The sequence below is a fragment of the Paroedura picta genome, chromosome 2, assembly GCF_049243985.1.
Source record: "Paroedura picta isolate Pp20150507F chromosome 2, Ppicta_v3.0, whole genome shotgun sequence".
NCBI classification, from domain to species: Eukaryota; Metazoa; Chordata; class Lepidosauria; order Squamata; family Gekkonidae; genus Paroedura; species Paroedura picta.
Window position 1 is genome coordinate 119,469,313 of NC_135370.1, and position 18,869 is coordinate 119,488,181.

The 18,869-nt window shown below is 39.6% G+C and overlaps 1 protein-coding gene across 1 annotated transcript; it reads left to right on the forward strand.

Moving 5' to 3' along the window:
• Positions 1-297: 297 nt before the first annotated feature.
• API5 (apoptosis inhibitor 5) lies at positions 298-17,159 on the forward strand. Its single transcript, XM_077322222.1, has 14 exons — positions 298-473; positions 2,637-2,798; positions 3,458-3,551; positions 5,190-5,255; positions 5,907-6,058; positions 6,771-6,977; positions 7,097-7,201; positions 7,634-7,723; positions 8,160-8,341; positions 9,536-9,629; positions 10,393-10,449; positions 11,644-11,720; positions 12,503-12,639; positions 15,119-17,159. Exons 1-14 carry the CDS (start codon positions 405-407, stop codon positions 15,196-15,198), a joined length of 1,572 nt encoding a protein of 523 aa, XP_077178337.1. The 5' UTR covers positions 298-404; the 3' UTR covers positions 15,199-17,159.
• The last annotated feature ends 1,710 nt before the right edge of the window (positions 17,160-18,869 follow it).

The following is an 18,869-nucleotide window of genomic DNA, read 5'->3' on the forward strand; positions in this document are numbered from 1 at the left end:
GGGGGAACCCCAGGTCCCACCTGGAGGATGGCATCCTGAAAATTTTGGAAACATTTGTCCCCTATGAACACCCGTTCCTGCATGTGCATATGCAGAAACGGCTAAAGAAATATTTCATGAATTTCTTCCATCAAGTTTAAAACACGTAGTGTTGAACTTCAGTTCTCTGAGCTGTCCGCCAGCCCCAACCCGAGACTGCGAAAACGCGACTCCGCCTCCAGCCAGGCATCAACGCCGTCTTTTCGGGGCACCGCCGCACCGGGAGGGGGCGCTGTGGGTGAAGAAAGGCCGGATGTCGCGGCCGGCTGGCCGCTTCCTCTCTCTGCGCTTGGCGGTGGGGAAGGAAGGTGGCTGCTGCAGCGGCGTTGGCAGGCCCAAGGAGCAGTCGGCGCAGGAACACGACGATGCCTACCGTGGAGGAGCTGTACCGTAATTACGGCATCTTGGCCGACGCCAAGGAGGCCGCGGCACAGGTAGGGCCAGGCGGCGGGAAGGGAGGGAGGGTTGCGCGCGGGGCCTTTGCTGGGAGGAGAACTGGTGGGAGAGATTCCCGGCGGAGGGCGAGGGAAGCGCACTCCCGGGAGAGCCCGTGGCGGAGAATCGCCGGGGCAGAGTCCGGTCGAGCGTGACGGGAGGGAAGGAGGGTCTCCAAAGCTCTTCCTAAGCGGCCGCCGCGTCCGGAGGGCTCAGCCGGGACTCGTTTGCTGCAATTGTTTATGTGCGTAACTGCTTAGGGAGTCTGCGGGGGCGGGGGATGGAGGTTCTTTAGGGCTTTGCCTGTGGGGATCATGACCTTGCGGGCATCCGTTTCGAGGGTTGGTACTCCGTTTTGGGAGAGGACCACCTCCGAGTGCTGCTGGCATCTGCGTGGCTTACAACCCGGAGACACCCTTAGGCAGGCACCCCTTCGAAAGATGGCGGAAATTCTTTCTTTGGTCGTCTTGAAATAAGGCGGTGGGCCAGGATGCTACAATTATGGACTGCAGTCTTCAGGGTAGGATTATTATTTTGCAGGAATACAAACAAACCTTGTCAGTAAGCAGCTTACATATCTTGAGGATGAACTTAGATTAACTTTCACTATATGTTAATAACAAATATCATGCAGCACTATATTTCAAGGCACACCAAAATATCTACGTTTTTGGAACCCATAGAAGTGGTTTGTATTTTGATTGACTCTAATAAAATGTGTTTTTTTGCATTTGGGTTTTACAGTGTACCAGTGTTCTCTACAACACACATCTGATTTGCTGGTTAATTATATATTCAGAATAATCTTAAAGACCAGCATTACCCACTTGTAGTCTGAAGTGATAAATGCAAAATTCTTCAGTCTGGCCAGCAGATTTCCACATACTGTGGCATGGTTTTCAAGGCATAAGTTAGCCATATTAAAAGACATTAAAATATACCCATAGGGGGAGCTAAGGTACATGTGCCCTCTTTCACCTTTGCCCAAAGGGATACCAATTTATTCTACACCCATTTTTAGTGTATTGTATCGATCAAGCCTCAGGGACCTTCCTGTGCAAATACATAGCGTTAGCTGCCTAACAAGATCCTGCACTTTAGATTAAATTGATTGCTGCTGAATGAATGTCCAGACAGTGTGACTTCCTTCACCCTGCTGGCACCATCTACAAAGTTTCATGTAGCCCTTTCATCTTTACCTTAAAAGAAAAATTTCTGTATCAGATCATCTGCAATCCATATAGTGTACTAAGTGATCATTCTTCAATCTTGGTGGGAACTAGCAAGGCATTTTAAAAGTATGAGTGGTTTGAAAAGCTAAAAAAAGTAGATCCTCCAAAAACTAGCACAAACAAGTTGACCTCATGATGCTTAGAAAAGACGCTTGGTTTTTGAGTTTCTAAAGGCAGTTATGCAGTTGCAGACCAAATACAAAAAGCACCTCTCTGTGCTATTGCTAGATGCCCACTTTGTTCCTTAACTGCAGTCATGTCTGGAATGGGTGAATTGATTGCTGGAAGCCATTAAGAGGTAGGTACATTCCTACTTGTGTTAGCCCAAACCATGTTTATGCTCATCAGACAATAGAAAGCTATCGGAAATGCTACAACAATTTTATATGATGCTCTTGAAGTACTACCCTTGTCAATTGTCAAAGGGTTTCATGTCCCAGCTGAACCTTCTGGGCCATCATTAAATGTAACAGCATATAGTTATTCCCAAAACACCTTATCATTTTGGAACAGTTTTTAATAAACATTAGCTAATGGGATTCTGTTTCCTACAACTTTTTTGTTATGGTGTTTGTTCAAGTGTGTGAATAGTCTGTGGCTGTAATTCAGAAGTACTTTTAAATGCCAACCATTGTGGATTTTGAAGTTCTTTTATCCTGTCAAAAAGGTTTACAATCTAATACTATACGTATGTATTCAGAAGTGACCCTGGATCTCAGTTTTAATTTCCAGGGTTGAGACCACAACTTCTGTGGTGGTTTTGTGCCATGTATGTTCATAAATATTTGTTAAGTGGTAAAATGGTGGCATCATAAGATGTTTGCTAATGTATGGTGCTTTATCAAACATATTTGCTATTTTTGCTATCAGAATTGAATATTATGCAGAGCCATTGAAGATGCTCTTCATTTTGTACATTTTCTCTTCTAGCACAAAGATGCTTACCAGGTGATCTTGGATGGTGTCAAGGGTGGGGCCAAGGAGAAGAGACTCGCTGCACAGTTTATTCCAAAGTTCTTCAAATATTTCCCTGAGCTGGCAGATTCAGCAATCAATGCCCAGTTGGACCTCTGTGAGGATGAAGATGTTTCAGTAAGTAGTTCTTCTTAACCCTGACTTATTTATTCTCTTTTGCTATTGTAAGAGATTAACATTAACTAGTTGGGGAAGAAATAGAAAACCTTTCATGCTCACGCTAGAAGCATTAACTGTCCCCTTTGAAGTTTGTTCCTGTGAGATTGGCACATTTCATAATTAATGCCCTTGATTTGAACCTGTGCTCCCTCATTTCCCTTTTCTTTCTTTAGTTGCATCTAACATTGACTCTGACTAGCCAGAGATTTGTCAGTTTGCTGGCCAAATATTTTAAAGGATTCATTTTAATAGAACAACAAAAAAACCTTTAATGAAATTAATTTTTAATACACTTGTAATGAATTATTATAGCTCAGTAAAATGCCTGGTAATGTTTCTGTAAGTGTAATAATTGCAAATTACTGCCAACAAGTGCAGTTAATACAGAAATCAAGGGAAATTACACCAGCTTTAAAAAAACAAAAAAAACAGCAGTGCTAAGTGGGCAGCAGGGCAATGATGGCCACCAAGAAAACTTCTGCTGTGTTGCTATGTTTGTTCCTGCTGGTAAAAATAATTGAGTCAATATATAACTGAATTTCCCCCAAAGTTCTCTTAAGAATAGAACATTTATCATAATTTTAATTAACTTCAGTTAACTTTATATTTGTATATAGATCAGACGCCAAGCAATTAGGGAGTTGCCTCAGTTTGCTACAGGGGACAACCTTCCCAGAGTGGCCGACATACTGACTCAGCTTCTGCAGTCAGGTAAGAGAGAGTGGTGTTTCTATTTGTATACAATTTGTACATTGTAAACAACATGACATTTTGTTTCTTCATTTGGTCCATGAGTTGGCAAATTTATATTGTGATATATGGATGAAAACTGTCACAAACTAGAAGTGAATCCATGGATTTACTATATAAATCATTACAGATACATAATCTTTCTAATTTTAACATCAAAAAAATACATTTTTGTTGTATTAGATTTCATCTTAAATGTTATTCTCGTATATTTTATTAATAATGTTTTGGGATGTTGCAAGTGATTCCTTTGAATGACTCCAGTTTATAAAGATGCCATCCAAATCCAAATATTTCACATAAATTCCACATATACACTGTTGTCCTGAATGATATGTATTTTCTAATAAATAGCAAATTGGAACTTCATGGCTGTGCCAGAGATTCTTCCAATAAAAACAATCCTAAAATTCTTCATCTCTGAAATCTGATATGCAGTTAACATATATGGATGTCAACCTCTCTCTTTGTTAAGAATATACCATATAATTGCTAAGGCTTCATTTTGTGGTATATATATGGAAGGCAGCCACATCCCATGTTTAGCAAATTTAACCATTTTCATTCCCTATTTGATAATGTTCGTGCAATTAAGAAATTCCATAATATCTTTTTTTTAAAGACCTGATCTTAGAAACAAACAGTTTTTAAAAATTATCTTCGTGCATTGCTAGGTATTCTAAAATAGAACTGCAGCCTGAGACTTATCGGTTTACCTGGTAACCAGACAAAATTGAGACAATCTATTTTCAATGTCGAAAAGGAAACAATAAGTGAATTTACTGTTATAGCACTCAAGTTTCATCCAAAACCCTGGCAATCGTTTTTTTAAAATTACGGACATAAGATCAACTATATACCTTTTATAATTGTCTGTAGGCTTCCATAATATAATCCTGTATATCCCAACCCACCACTTCCTTATCAGTTGGTTTGACAATCACATATAAACATGTTACGAATGATGTCAAAGCCAGTTTTCATTATTTATTCAGATTATGCCATAATACTGTATATGTTGAGGCCCTCTACAGCCCCAGGATATTCTTCTTAAAAGCAACGTGTGCTTCTTGTATATGACGCCGAATGAACTGATGGAGTGAAAGCAAGCTAAAGCAGCTTTCAAAGCAGCTAAAGAGTGGAGAGCTGTATATAGTCCCTAGTCAGTGCTATTTTGGTGTTAGACATATTTTGGATACAAACACATAATATAAATACTAACTTTTAATTAAAAGAGGAAAATATATTTATAGTAAAGAACAACAAATACAGTCTCCTGGAATCATTTGCTCTTCATTCTACTTCTGTTGCAATGGTAACTGCCTTCTGGTGTTCTGACAAATATTTTGTTACATTTTGTAATTTTGGAAGAATTTCTTAACATAAGAGATAGAAGTTGCAGTTAGCCATACTAGTATGTTAGGAAAAAATCCAAACCCAGCTGAAATATCACCATTTACAAAACTTGCTTACTACACTGTAATGTTTTATTTGATCCTAGTAAAAGGGATCACACTATCTTTCTGTTTCTTGGCTTTATTTAAGGCTTTATTTAGGGCTTATAAAGATTCTTAATCTTCACAATTCTTCTCTCTCCAGATGATTCTGCAGAATTTAATTTGGTCAATAATGCTTTGCTGAGCATATTTAAGATGGATGCTAAAGGTAAAATACACATTTTAATTTATCTCCTTAATACAATTTAGAACTTTAGAACTCTAGACCGTATTAACAATACAGGCAAAAGATGTATTTCAGAAGATAGAATAGTAAAATGAAGTGACTAACCATGCTGTTTGTGGCAGGCGTTTTGGAATAATATTGGGAGATATAACAAGTACAGTACAGAATATTGTATTTTTTTATATTGTAGATTTATTTGTGAGCTTCTTGTGGCGCAGAGTGGTAAGGCAGCAGACATGCTGTCTGAAGTTCTGCCCATGAGGCTGGGAGTTCAATTCCAGCAGCCGGCTCAAGGTTGACTCAGCCTTCAATCCTTCCGAGGTTCGGTAAAATGAGTACCCAGCTTGCTGGGGGGTGAATGGTAATGATTGGGGAAGGCACTGGCAAACTACCCTGTATTGAGTCTGCCATGAAAATGCTAGAGAGTGTCACCCCAAGTCAGACATGACTCGGTGCTTGCACAGGGGATACCTTTACCTTTACCTAGATTTAGTTGTCCACTGGAATGTTTTTATTGATATTGTGTTAGCATTTTCAGTAGTATCCATAATATTTCTAAGGTGCTTCATTCCAGAATTATTTATTTCAGTTGGAAGGGAGTTTGTATAATTTGACCTCTTTTGGCATCTTTAGGCACACTGGGTGGTTTATTCAGTCAGATTCTTCAGGGAGAGGATATTGTGCGTGAACGAGCTATCAAATTTCTCTCCACAAAACTCAAAACACTACCTGAAGAGGTATTAACAAAAGAAATAGAAGAGTTCATATTAACTGAATCAAAGAAAGTGAGTATATTAATTTTAAATTCAAAAATCATGCATTTATACCTTAACTTTCACATAGATGAAACTGCATGTTTAAAATTCTCCCCACTCCTAGCAGTCTGGGAGTCTTTCCTTATCAGAATATATGATCATATATTTTGACATAAGCACGTTACATCAAGCAAAAGAAACTAGAATCATAGAATCATAGAGTTGGAAGGGGCCATACAGGCCATCTAGTCCAACCCCCTGCTTAACTCAGGATTAGCCCTAAGCATCCTAAAGCATCCAAGAAAAGTGTGTATCCAACCTTTGCTTGAAGACTTCCAGTGATCTCGACCGTATCAGCAGTCCTGTGTGACATACATAGATGGCCATTAGGAAATGAAGCCTACTGGCTGAGCCTGTCCCTTGTCACATTGAATCCTTGAGGCTAAACAAAAAACATTGTACATCATTTGGCACACTAAAATATGCTATAGACATTTTTAAAACATGCAAATAAATGCATGAGTGTAATGGTTAAGAAGTCTCCCAGGTGATCTTGGGCAGTCGCAATTCTCTCATGCCTCTTTTAGCCCCACCTACCTTATATCATGCTTGTGAGGAGAAGAGAAGGTGGTTGTAAGCCACCCTGAGACTCCTTCAGGTTGTGAAAAGCGGGGTATAAAACCCAATTCTTCTTAAGTTATATCAAGATGGTTACACATTCATTTCTCTGTTTCTCCTTAAGGTGCTTGAGGATGTAACAGGTGAGGAATTTGTCTTGTTCATGAAGATTCTATCCAGCTTAAAAAGTTTGCAAACAGTGAGCGGAAGACAGCAGCTGGTTGAACTGGTGGCTGAACAAGCTGATTTGGAACAGACTTTCAATCCATCTGATCCTGACTGTGTGGACAGACTGTTGCAGTGTACTCGTCAAGCTGTCCCACTTTTCTCTGTAAGTCTTTTTCTAACAAAAAATGTTGACCTTAATTTCCACCTGATAATGAAAGATTGGTGCTGTGTGTGGAAATCAGAGAAAGTGTTACATTAAATGTTGTTTTTCTTATTCCATAGAAAAATGTTCACTCCACAAGATTTGTCACTTATTTCTGTGAGCATGTGCTGCCAAATTTGAGTTCTTTGACCACTCCAGTTGAAGGCCTTGATATCCAGTTAGAGGTAAGATAGTCTAGTAACATCTGATTCTTCAGGTTGAGTCAAAATTGTTGAATGGAAGCAGGAGGAAATTAACTCACTGTTTATGACCAGTGATAAAGTTAATTCTGAGTATATCAAAAATTTGTCTTCAAAAGAGCACAAAGTTTTATTCTTTCATATCTTTGAAGTTGTACAGACAGGGCTAATCCTGCGTTGAGCAGGGGGTTGGACTAGATGGCCTGTATGGCCCCTTCCAGCTCTATGATTCTATGAGAATTAAAGCAGGTCTAATTTGAGTTTGGCAAGTTATAAAACACCCCATGCTAGTCTTTGATTGTATTTGGGATGCTATTAGAACAAGCCATTATTATTTTATTATGTTATTGCTAAACAGCTCTTGTTAAAAATGTAACACTGTGAAGATGCAAATTGTTTTTTCCCCCCACCCCGTAGGTACTGAAACTGCTTGCTGAAATGAGTTCCTTCTGTGGAGACATGGAAAAACTAGAATCAAATTTAAAGAAGCTTTTTGATAAGTTACTGGTAAGATGATGGTCAGGTCTTAGTGAAGTAAAACAGAAGTCCCGTGGAACCATAAAGACTTAACAACAGCTATTCCAGCATGAACTGGTTGTACCTGAAGACTCTAATGATGATTTGAGCAATTACATGAACTGGCCATATAATGATTTTATTAGATTAGATTACATTATCCTGTGTAAATTACAATCCCTAAATATCATAAGCAGAAGCATTATCTATAGAAGCATTAAAAATGATTGAAGATTGGTTCTCCATGAGTAGCATACCACGCAATAGACAGAAGCTTGTTTAATGGCAGCTGTAACAATAAGAGGAAATGTTTAGTAAGCTATTATATTAATGGAAAATATGTACACTGCAGTTAAATCTAAAGAATATGCAAGTGTGAGCTATTAATAGGTATACACAGAGTGATTGTGCTGTTTCTGTTTCTCAGGAATATATGCCGCTTCCTCCAGAAGAAGCAGAGAATGGGGAAAATGCTGGCAATGAAGAGCCAAAACTGCAGTTCAGTTACGTGGAATGTTTGCTATACAGTTTTCATCAGTTGGGCCGTAAACTTCCTGACTTCCTGACTGCCAAGCTAAACACAGAGAAAGTGAAAGATTTCAAAATCAGGTACTGTTTCAAAGCATTTAAAACCTATTTTTGTCAATGCTTCACCAGAATATGAGTAATGGAGTGTCAGTGTAGACCAGGGGTAGTCAAACTGCGGCCCTCCAGATGTCCATGGACTACAATTCCCAGAAGCCCCTGCCAGCATTCGCCATATCCCTGGTGTAGACTCCTGTTGTTCTGAAGACAACAGTGGACATTTTGAAGGAAAGTGGTTTTCCTGAGCTGTAATAGTCAAGTCTTTCCAGGCTTGGGTTCAATTAAGGGTTTTGTTGGAAGAAAGCTTTCTCTCTGCATATGAGAACCATCCTGCTTCGGCTTTATCACAATCTGTAAATTTAACAGAACATGGCTCTCTCAACTTCAAAGACTGATGTCTACTTCACTGTAGAACACTCAGGAGATGTGACAAAGCTTGAGAAGTGGTATTCCAGAAGTGGTATTGGTACTTCTGTTTTGGCTGGCTCTTATTTGTCAAGGATAGAGTGGTATATTACTATAATACATAGGCATGTGGTGCAGCAGTTGTGTGACTCACAAGCCATGAGGCCTGGGAAGGGAGGCTCCCAAATGGTTGTGTTCCAGCCCCAAAATGGGGATTTCTTGTTGAGTTGTACTTTGGATCTTTGCCCAGAGTGTAACACCAACTCTCAAGTTGCTTTTATTTATTAATACTTGGATTTGTTTTCCACCCTCTGTCTGTGGACTCAAGGCAAATTACATTAAATTAATTGAGATAGTGTTCTGACCCACCCATCCAAACCCTGAGGGTTACGGAACTTCTCTGCTGCATCCCAGGAAACTGCCTTTGGCCAAGTTCCTTGAGCGCAGGGGTTATATTTCTCCATCATATTCCAGGGAACTGATATTGAAATGCAAGCCCCTGGGGCGCAACAGTAAAATTTCCAGTGGCAAAAAGCTGCCTGCTAGCCCAGAGAATAGCTGGAGAAAGTTCTCTCCCCCCCCCCAAATAAAAGCCTCAAAACAGATATTTATGAGCCTTAATAAATATTATTTAGTTTTTCATAAATATTATTTAGGGTGTTTGGTACAGCATATTTCACTAGTAGATTCCTATGAAATACCTCTCTATTGTGTGTATGTGTATTTCATTAGCCCCAGTTACTTTTTAAAAAGAGTTTTGTCCCAGAAAGTTGCTTTGTCATTACTTACTTTACAATGGTTCTGTTTTGTTAGACTACAATATTTTGCTCGAGGTCTGCAGGTTTACATCCGACAACTTCGTTTGGCACTCCAGGGCAAAACAGGAGAAGCATTAAAAACAGAAGAGGTATGCAACATTCTTATGAGAGTATTTGCAAATTAGTGTGTTATAGTAGGTAAGAGAAAGTGGTGATCCAGAAGATCACTGGTTTAACTGTCATCTAAGACAGTGTCTTCGGTAAATTACAGCTTTAATCTCCCATCTATGGTAAGATAACATTGGTTAGCTTTACAGAGCTGTGCTAAGTGTGAAGTGCTTGAAATACCGAAAAGTGCAATGGAAGAGCTGAGTAGGAATACTATCAGCATGTTTCTAATATGCCTATGCAACTAGTGTATTTACATATTTTCGCTTCATTGCCACCAGAAGCTGTAAGAAATCAAGACACACAACAGGAGTTGGAAAGCTTGTACTGTTACTATGACCAAAGTACTACTATTGATTAATTGTGGCTATTAACATAATGCGCCAGGAAGAGCCCATATTGCTTCAGTGGTGGATTTGGACTGGGAGACCTATGTTTGGATTTTCACAGTGCCTTTAAACTCACTGGAGCCAGTCACACACACACACACACACACACACACACACACACACACAGCTTAACCTACCTCACAGGGTTGTTTTGCAGCTGAAATGGGATTGGTGCCTGGTTTTATGCTTAGAGATTTTTAAAGGAAGGGCAGGATATAAATGCAAGTCGGGGGTAATGTATGAGCACCAAGGATATCAAATTACAACAAGGTGTAAAACAAAATAGCTATCGAATGTTGTAGTTTTTAATTGTATAGGCTTTAATATCATTGCATACTTTTCTGTTCTTTCTCAGAACAAAATTAAAGTCGTTGCATTGAAAATTACAAATAACATCAATGTGTTGATCAAGGTAAGTACTTCCGTTTTTCATACAAATTCTGTTAAATATTTGAGGAAGTGTTTGTTTCAAAACCTAGCTGTCCTGTTACCCTGAATAAACATGAACGTGTATGCAATTTAGTCTCTCTTTACCCTGTTATAGTCAAGAATTATATCAAGGTTGTGTAAAAATACAGTACATGTTTGTGTATCTTCATAAGCAGTACAGAGAAAGAATAGCAAATCCATACAATTTCAAGAGCTGTAGATTGGGAGAGATGTGTGTTACTTTTGATCTTCAAGAAAATAATATAAAATCCAAAATACTATCATTTCAGTTTACATCATTGTGGTCATGTTGGGTTTCCCCTTCTTTAGACCAGCAATGCTTTTTGAATTAATACTAGAGATAGCAAAGCCCTTCAGGAAGTCTTTGAAATTTCTCACATTAATTGTGACTAAAATGTACTGCACTGTACTATCCCAGGAAGTGTTTGTTGGTACAGACTACTAATTGAGTTGATAAAATTCCAAGAATTTGAGGAAATCTAAAGTGAATACCCCCCCCCCCCCAAAAATGTAATGCAATGGACAGAATGTTGCAGTTAGACCAGAGAGATGTGGATTCAGATCATCCCTCAGGCACGACCTTGAACCCTTTCATCCCAGCCATACTTCACATATTGAGGTTAAAAATGGAGTGGGGAACCTAGAACTTCATAAAGGAACTGTGTAATATCAACATCCAGTTGTAAACATGGCCCTGTCTGTGGAGGATACTTAAATTCAGAGCCTGAAGCCATGAATAAACCAGAAGATTTCTAGAAAAACCTGACATCTAAACAAAAATACACAACAACTCTACACAGTGGAGTTCAAACCCCCCCCCCCCCCCCGTAGAATTAATATCTGTTTCTTAAAGAAATGAATGCTCCCTATAACGTTTGCTAGGCAACTGCAACAATATTGTCCACCTAGCCTTGCTTTCTGTAGTAAAAGCTGGGGGGGAGGTGTCCCGTTCCAGGGCTGTCATGGCCTTTGGGAAAGGGAGGACAAAGCAGGAAGTGGGGAGGAACATAGGGGCTTCTGGAAAAAGATAAAGGAACTATTGGGGGAGGGGAAATGGGATGCCCTATGCAAATCCTTGTGGGTTCTCCAGTTGTAGAGTATAAAATGCTTCTGACATCAATTTAATTTCAGACATATTTCTGATTTTTGCCTCTAGGATCTCTTCCACATTCCCCCTTCATACAAGAGCACAGTTACACTTTCTTGGAAGCCTGTGCAAAAGTCTGATGCTGGGTAAGTTATTAGATTACTTGTTTGAGTTAGTTCTGCACTGCAACTTTGTGTCAGGTTCATGGAGTCAAGTTTTTGGTGCCCAGAAATATATAATTTATATTGTGATTAAGCTATAATTTACTGTTGTACACAAACCTTGATCCTATGTTTAAGTTTCTTCCAATGTGTTAATCCAACACAGAGCAGTAAAATAGGGACTATATTTTAGTACAGTAATGGTTCCATAAGTAGAACTATTCTGATTCTAACTTGGATTATATTATATACATTGTGTGCACATAGGAGAACTGGGTAGCTGAACCATCACCACCCCAGAAGCTTTTGGAAGGGGGTGATGAGCTGAAAAATTCTTTGTTTACTCTTACACAGTACAGTGTGTGATGCTTTTGATCCTGACTATGGTTTTCTATGATGCTGTTCTTGAAATATACTGGCTTAATCAAGAGGAAATGTAATCAAGATTATTGTAGAAAATAACATTTGGTAGATTTTTAAAAATATATGTTTGAAATGCATACATAAGAGACCTTGTACTAGTCGGTGAGTTGAAACATTTTTGTGGATTAAAATATTTCCACTGGTATAGTGACATTTGTCATCTGACTCCTACACCCACTCACCCCACAAAGTGCTGCATAACAGGACATTTGGGGCTGAGGTGGTTTGAGAAAGTTACCCTGTGCAGGTAGAAATCCTTTCATCTGCAGAAACACTCAAGTGCACCGAAGCCTATATTGTTTATGGATTCTACAGTATCTTGATATGAACTGTTTTCTTTGAAGACAAAAGAGAGCCAATGAAGACACAGCTTCAGATTTACCAGCAAAGAAAGCCCCAGCAGGACCAAAAAGAGATGCCAGGCAGATATATAATCCACCCAGTGGAAAATACAGTAGTAACCTCGGCAACTTTTCTTATGGTAAGCATTGCATCCATGGGAGAAGAGTGGTTTTCAGACTTAGATATAGTCCTGTCTTGTGTTGTAAGATAAGTTTGTGTACTGAATATTTCTTAAGTACTTTTAGCCTGCCTTTCTCCCTGAAGTGGCCCAAAGCAGCTCACAACAAACTACAATATAAATAAATGAAAACAATATACTAGACATGTTTTCTAGCTAGTTTATCTGTATGGAACTAGCATTATTTTTGCCTCATAAATATTGCCAAGAAATTTTCTGTCTAATATAAGATCCATCACATCTGACATCTTATACCTATACCCAACCTGGATAGCCCAGGCAAAACTAATCCTGTCAGATTTCAGAAGCTAAGCAGGGTCGACCCTGACTAGCACGTGAAGGGCAGCCTCCAAGGAATACCAGGGTCATGACATTGGCACCTGTAGTTCCTGGCACCTCCAATTAAAAAGTTTCAAGTACTATGTTACGGGAAAGGTCTGTTCCTGGAGAGCTGCTTCCAGTCAAAATAGACACTATTGACCAACGGTAATTTCATGTATTTTATCAGACACCAAAGTGTATCTTGGGTGTACATCTGTTCCAGTATGGTATCTCAGGGGTTCCCTATAGTTTTGAGTGGAATGGTATGAGAAAGGGAGAGTCGTGTTGAGAACTTTGGAAACTGCTGCATGTGTGAGATCCCAGTACTCGCAGAAGTTGCATGCTCTGTAGATTTTGTATGCTCTGAAGCCAACATTGCAAATATTCTCACAGAAATACTTGGGCAGCTTGAAAGAGGGCAAATTGACTGTGTGCAACAAATCAGTCTATTTCCGAATCAAGTTCAAGGTACTGGTCTTGACCTTTAAGGCTATACATGGTCTGGGTCCTACCTATCTGCAGGACCGCTTGTCTCCTTATGCCCCCCGCAGGGCACTCCGGTCTGCGGGCATGAATCTGTTCAAGATCCCAGGCCCCCAGGAAGCACGCCTGGCCTCGACCAGGGCCAGGGCCTTTTTGCTACTGGCCCCTGCCTGGTGAAATGAGCTCCCAGAAGAGCTGAGGACCCTGGTGGAACACTTCCTCAAGGCTTTTGGTTGAGGCTGGGCCAAATACCGAGTGATAAGTGTGGGTCCTTCCCCATTCTTATACTATCTGGACACGCTGGATGGGGCCGTGCCATCGCCCCAAATTATACCTAATTGCCACAGCCGGGAACAGAAGATTAGAGACTAGGGGCCTAAAATGGGATTATTTGTCCGCCATCTGAGTTGAGTTGTTTTTTATCTGTTTATTGTATTTTATGAGTCCTTATATTTTTATACTAGTAATCAAGCTTGCTGCAACAAATGCAGCGGGTGCTAGGGCAGGCAGCCCCCGGCAGTCGCGCGGCTGCCGGGGGCTGCCTTGGCCGGCGGCCTGACGCATCAGAGGCGCTTTGCGCCTTCCGACGCATCAGGGCGCCAGCAAGGAAGCAACTGCAAGCCGCGTTCCGCGCGGCTCGCAGTTACTTCCTTGTTGGAAGGACGGGAATCGGCCGGGCTAATCGGCAGGCGCTTTGCTCGTAACCACTGACAAAGCTATTGTCCATGAATCTATTTAGTCCCTTTTTAAAGCTGTTTATTCCTGTGGCCATCACTAAATACTCTGGCAGTGAATTCCACATTTTAATCACTCTCTGTAAAGAAGTATTTCCTTTTGTCTGTCCTGCATCTATTGCTCCACAGCTTAATTGGATGACCTAAAGTTCTAGTATTTTGGGAGAGAAAAATAATTGTATATATGGCTCTCTCTGCAAAACACTGGATAGTCCCCACTCATCTGCTGGATTTTTATCTTTATACCTCATTAGGTATAGTGGTTTAATGGTTTAGTGGTATCTTCAGGTGATGTGGGGTCCCCAGACCAAGAGCCCTTTCATCTTGTGCCTCTGATGTGGAGGAGCCTTAAGAGTTCAGAGGCCCACAGCTCTTGCCTTCCAGCAGCAACAGTAGAGGGTAGGACTTACATTAAGCCCCAGGCCAAGATAGAATCACATCCTATATTCATGATCACATGGAGGAATTTGACTATGTAAAGAGAAAATATTTTACTGTTGCCTTTATTGGTCTTTACAGTGATTTTTTTTAGTCCCTTCACCTTATCTTACACCCAGGCCCACTTAGTCTCTTTCATTTATTCTGCCAGTATTGTGGATTGGCATCCCAAAGCATTGGCCTTTGGACTTTCAAAACATACCCACAAGACTGTGTGCTTTCAAAGGACTTTGTATGATTGAGCCTTGTCTTTAATAATTTGGTGGTAGCTGTGACTGTTACAACTTATGGCTCTGCTGTTTTGTTTTTTTACTGTATGTGCATGGTCCTAGGAAACCTTAGGCCTAATAAGGTGCATAGGTATATTAAATAAACAAGACATCTGTATTCAAAAGCAAAATCATCACTAGTGCCATCAAACATTTAAACAATAAATATGAGAAAAAATTGTTTTTCTTTTTCAGAACAGAGAGGTGGCTTTCGTGGTGGACGAGGGAGAGGATGGGGTGGACGGGGTAATCGTAGTCGTGGAAGAATCTACTGAAAAAAGGCATTTTCCACAGGCATTGTGGCTAAAACATCTTTAGAGTTTGAAGGATTGACTGGAGTGCTGCGTCGCTTGAAGGACTGCCTTCTGCAAGACTGATATAAATGTTCTTATACCTTTGTATGTATGATCTACTTTCCTTACGGACTACAGACACATCCACAGTGAAGCTACAACTGTATTTTTGGATGCTTAGCATCTGGCATATTGGTTGTTTCTTTTTTAAAGCATCTTCATGATCTGTTCAAGAAAAAGCATGGGTGTTCCCAACTGAAACTACATCAGTACAGATGTTACATTCATCATAGACATGGGTAATATGCAGTGGACTCTATAGTGTTAGCTACGTTCACATGGTAAATAATGGATGGAAGTGTCATGACTTGGTAGTAGGTTTTTTTCAGAGAAAATTTATTTTTTTGCAATAAGTGGGAAAGAGTGATGTTGCAAAAAAGATACTACAAGCTACCAATGGTGGTTTCGCTTGTTGATAGAAATTCTTAAATTTTAAAGTGTGCAACATGGATACAGGAGACTATTGTGCTGTTATCAAGTCAGTCTACTTATGTGGAGAATGTGGTTTACTTGAACACATCTTGCTCTTCTCCAGATAACATGTGTGTTTGCAAATGGAGTTTTTAATGTTCTCTATAAATGTATGTGTGTGCATGCATATATATATAATATATGCATATGCCATAAAAATTCTGCAAAAAAATAATAAACGTGCTAGAAATATTGCCCCCAAAATGGCAAATCTGTGATGTGATGGCAATTCTTTCAAAGTCTAAGGAAGACGAGTTAGTTTTTCCTGTGAACTGAGAATTTAAATGGGGTTGCATTTAGAAGTAGTTTGTTTGACTTTTAAATAGTTAAATAGCCATGTTAAAATTTTAAACATGGTATATTAGATGACAGTAATGTTCAGCTACTCAGTTGCACTTGGATAGAAATTTAGGTAAACTTTACATAACAGGGACCCTTATTTTAATGCTTAATGCCCTTAAAACTATATTAAAGAGAAACTATAAAGTATCAAATTTGATTTTTAGTTTTCACCACTCATTCATTTCTTGGCTCACTTAGGAGTATCATAAAGTATCAGTTAAGAGAGAAAACCAGCGTGGCAGAGACACAAAGTACCCAAGCATGCTTTATTTGGATGACTGAAAGCTGTCACATTTTCCTCCAGCATTTTATAATTTGTACTACAAACCAAACATCTGTATGTAACTATATTCCCAAGAGGCTTTGTCATTTTGTAAACAATTATAAATTGGAAAACAATGTTTTCATAATCTTATGTGATCTTCTTCTCCTATAGCTAGCACAAACTTTCCTGATCAAAAATGTTTAAGGCCAGAACAAAAGGGAGGTTTCTTGACTCCATAGTTGCTCATGCCGACAGGTTTTCTGGTAAACCAGAGAAGCTGTAACTAAATGAAAACATCTACATCTCATTGTTTCTTTAGAAACTTGGCCAGTTTAAAATACAAATTGATAGTTGGTCGGGATAAGATTTTTACCCATTTCACTTCAGTATGTTGCGTATTTTGACAATTATGGCAATTTGCAGCTTTTCTAAGAATTTTAAAAACTAATTTTTACGAATGTATAATCATTCCACACAGCTTTGTAGCTTTTTTTCTTTTATTTGGCAGGACCCTCAAGTCTGAATAACAAAATGATCTGAGTGTTTTTCCCCCCATCCAGAGATAATGTGCAGATTGTCCGTAGAAATAGCTAGTGTGTAATTTGCATTACAGATGCAGTGAATTTGTTAGGTGATTCCCATTGAACCACTTCCATTTTCTTTGTAAAAATTTTCTTTACGCCTTTGCAATAAATTCATTTTGTAATTTTGTTAGTGACATTGTTTTATTGATTTTTAATCACTTGGTAAAGGCATCTTTGTACTTGATCAAAATAAATGGTCCCTGTATTTTTGAAAGATTTAATAGGGCTGATGTGAGCTATTTTACTGACTGAAGTGATGTGGCATAATTTGTTAAATGTGTTTTATTTTGATTCAGCAGCTTAATTGGATGTTTGTATTTGTACTTAAGTCTATTGTCAAGAATTTTGGAGATATGCGACTTTCAGTAAATGTTTTTGTACTAATAAGGAAAACATGAAAGTGGAATGTAATAAGAGACCTCTCTACTGTTGATTATTCTTAGCATTTTCCCCACTGAACTATTGTGTGGACAGGTAATCCAAGCTGACTAAAAAAAAAGGCCTTATTTAAACATACTCTTGTTCTTCAAGCTTCTGGCAGTGGACATCAGTAAGCAATCAAGAAAGTACATACTAAATGAAAAATACCAGTGTAGAAGTAACGCATAATATGACATTAAGATAACCCATTAAGATAGAATATAGTAAGGAGAGAAAAAATGTGGCTTATAGAAATTTACTGAAGGGGCACACTTTCATGTTGGTAAAATTTAGAGCCAAAGCATATGCCATATACCAAAAAGGAACACTTGTTTTATAACATCTATAGAAGCAATGTCTTTCATTTTCAGAAAGTTGCTTGCAAATTTGAGCTAAAGTTTAGATTGGAAATAGGTGCTGATAATCTGGGGTTTTCCCTGGATACCTGAAGGTAGGATCACTGTTCATTCTTTAACTTCCTGAATACCTGTTTGTACCAGATGTCTTGGAATGATAAAAAGCATGTCCCTATTGTGTGCCATGATTTAAGCATGTTGGCTTTTGCATTTACACAGCATCTTAATTCAAGCCCAATTTATACAAGTAAGAGAATGAGTTAGAATGCCAAGGGGCTAGAATGAGCTGCTCTACTGCACATGAAGGTTCATGTTTTTGAATGCTCCCTGCAAACAGGACTCACACAAGCACAGAGGAAGTTAAAAAAAACCCTTTTTGCTATTTCCAGAGTTTCTCCTACAAGTGTTAAATAATACCTTACATCAAGTTTGTGCCTGTGCAAAATAGCTTAGTTAATGTGTAGCTGATCTGCATAGGTGCAGCTGTTAAAAACACTACCTGCAAAAGTTTCAGAAGAAAATTGGCTTTGGCTTCAGCAACATATATTAGTGGGTCCGTGAGGGAAGTTCTTATTTAGTGGCTAAAATTTGTCTTTCTCTGAGGCATGTCCTCTGAGATGGCGAGTCTGCTTCCAGTAAATCTACCAGTGAAGGTTAGATTCCAGAGCAACTGCATGGTACCCAGAGCTCTACCTATAATTGCCACAAGGGCTGCTAAAGCTGAGGGGCCTGACAAGTTCCCTAACAACAGCTAGATAGCTGTGGTAATTCATTTATTTATTGGCAGGTGTGCATTTTGACTTCCTGAGCGTTCATCTGTTAAGTGCCCGCAATAAGTCCAACGAATCCAGTTAAATGCTGAATAACGGTGCAAAAGCCGAGGAAATACGGGAAGGGGAAATGAGCCGTTTACCCCAAATCCCAACGAGCGACTCCATTACAAGGCCCGCGAAAGGCAGCCCCGTTACCCTAAGCGTGGTGCGGCCGCTGAGGACGAGCGAAGCGATGCCCAGCTTCATCTTCCCCAGCTAAGGCCAGGCACCCCGCGCACCACAAGGCCAGCTCTGGTCCTTTCAGCCTGCTCCGCGGAGGTTCATCTGCAGGGCTGGAAAAGGCGCAGTCCTTGCGGGCTCCCTGATCACAGGCCCAAACCAC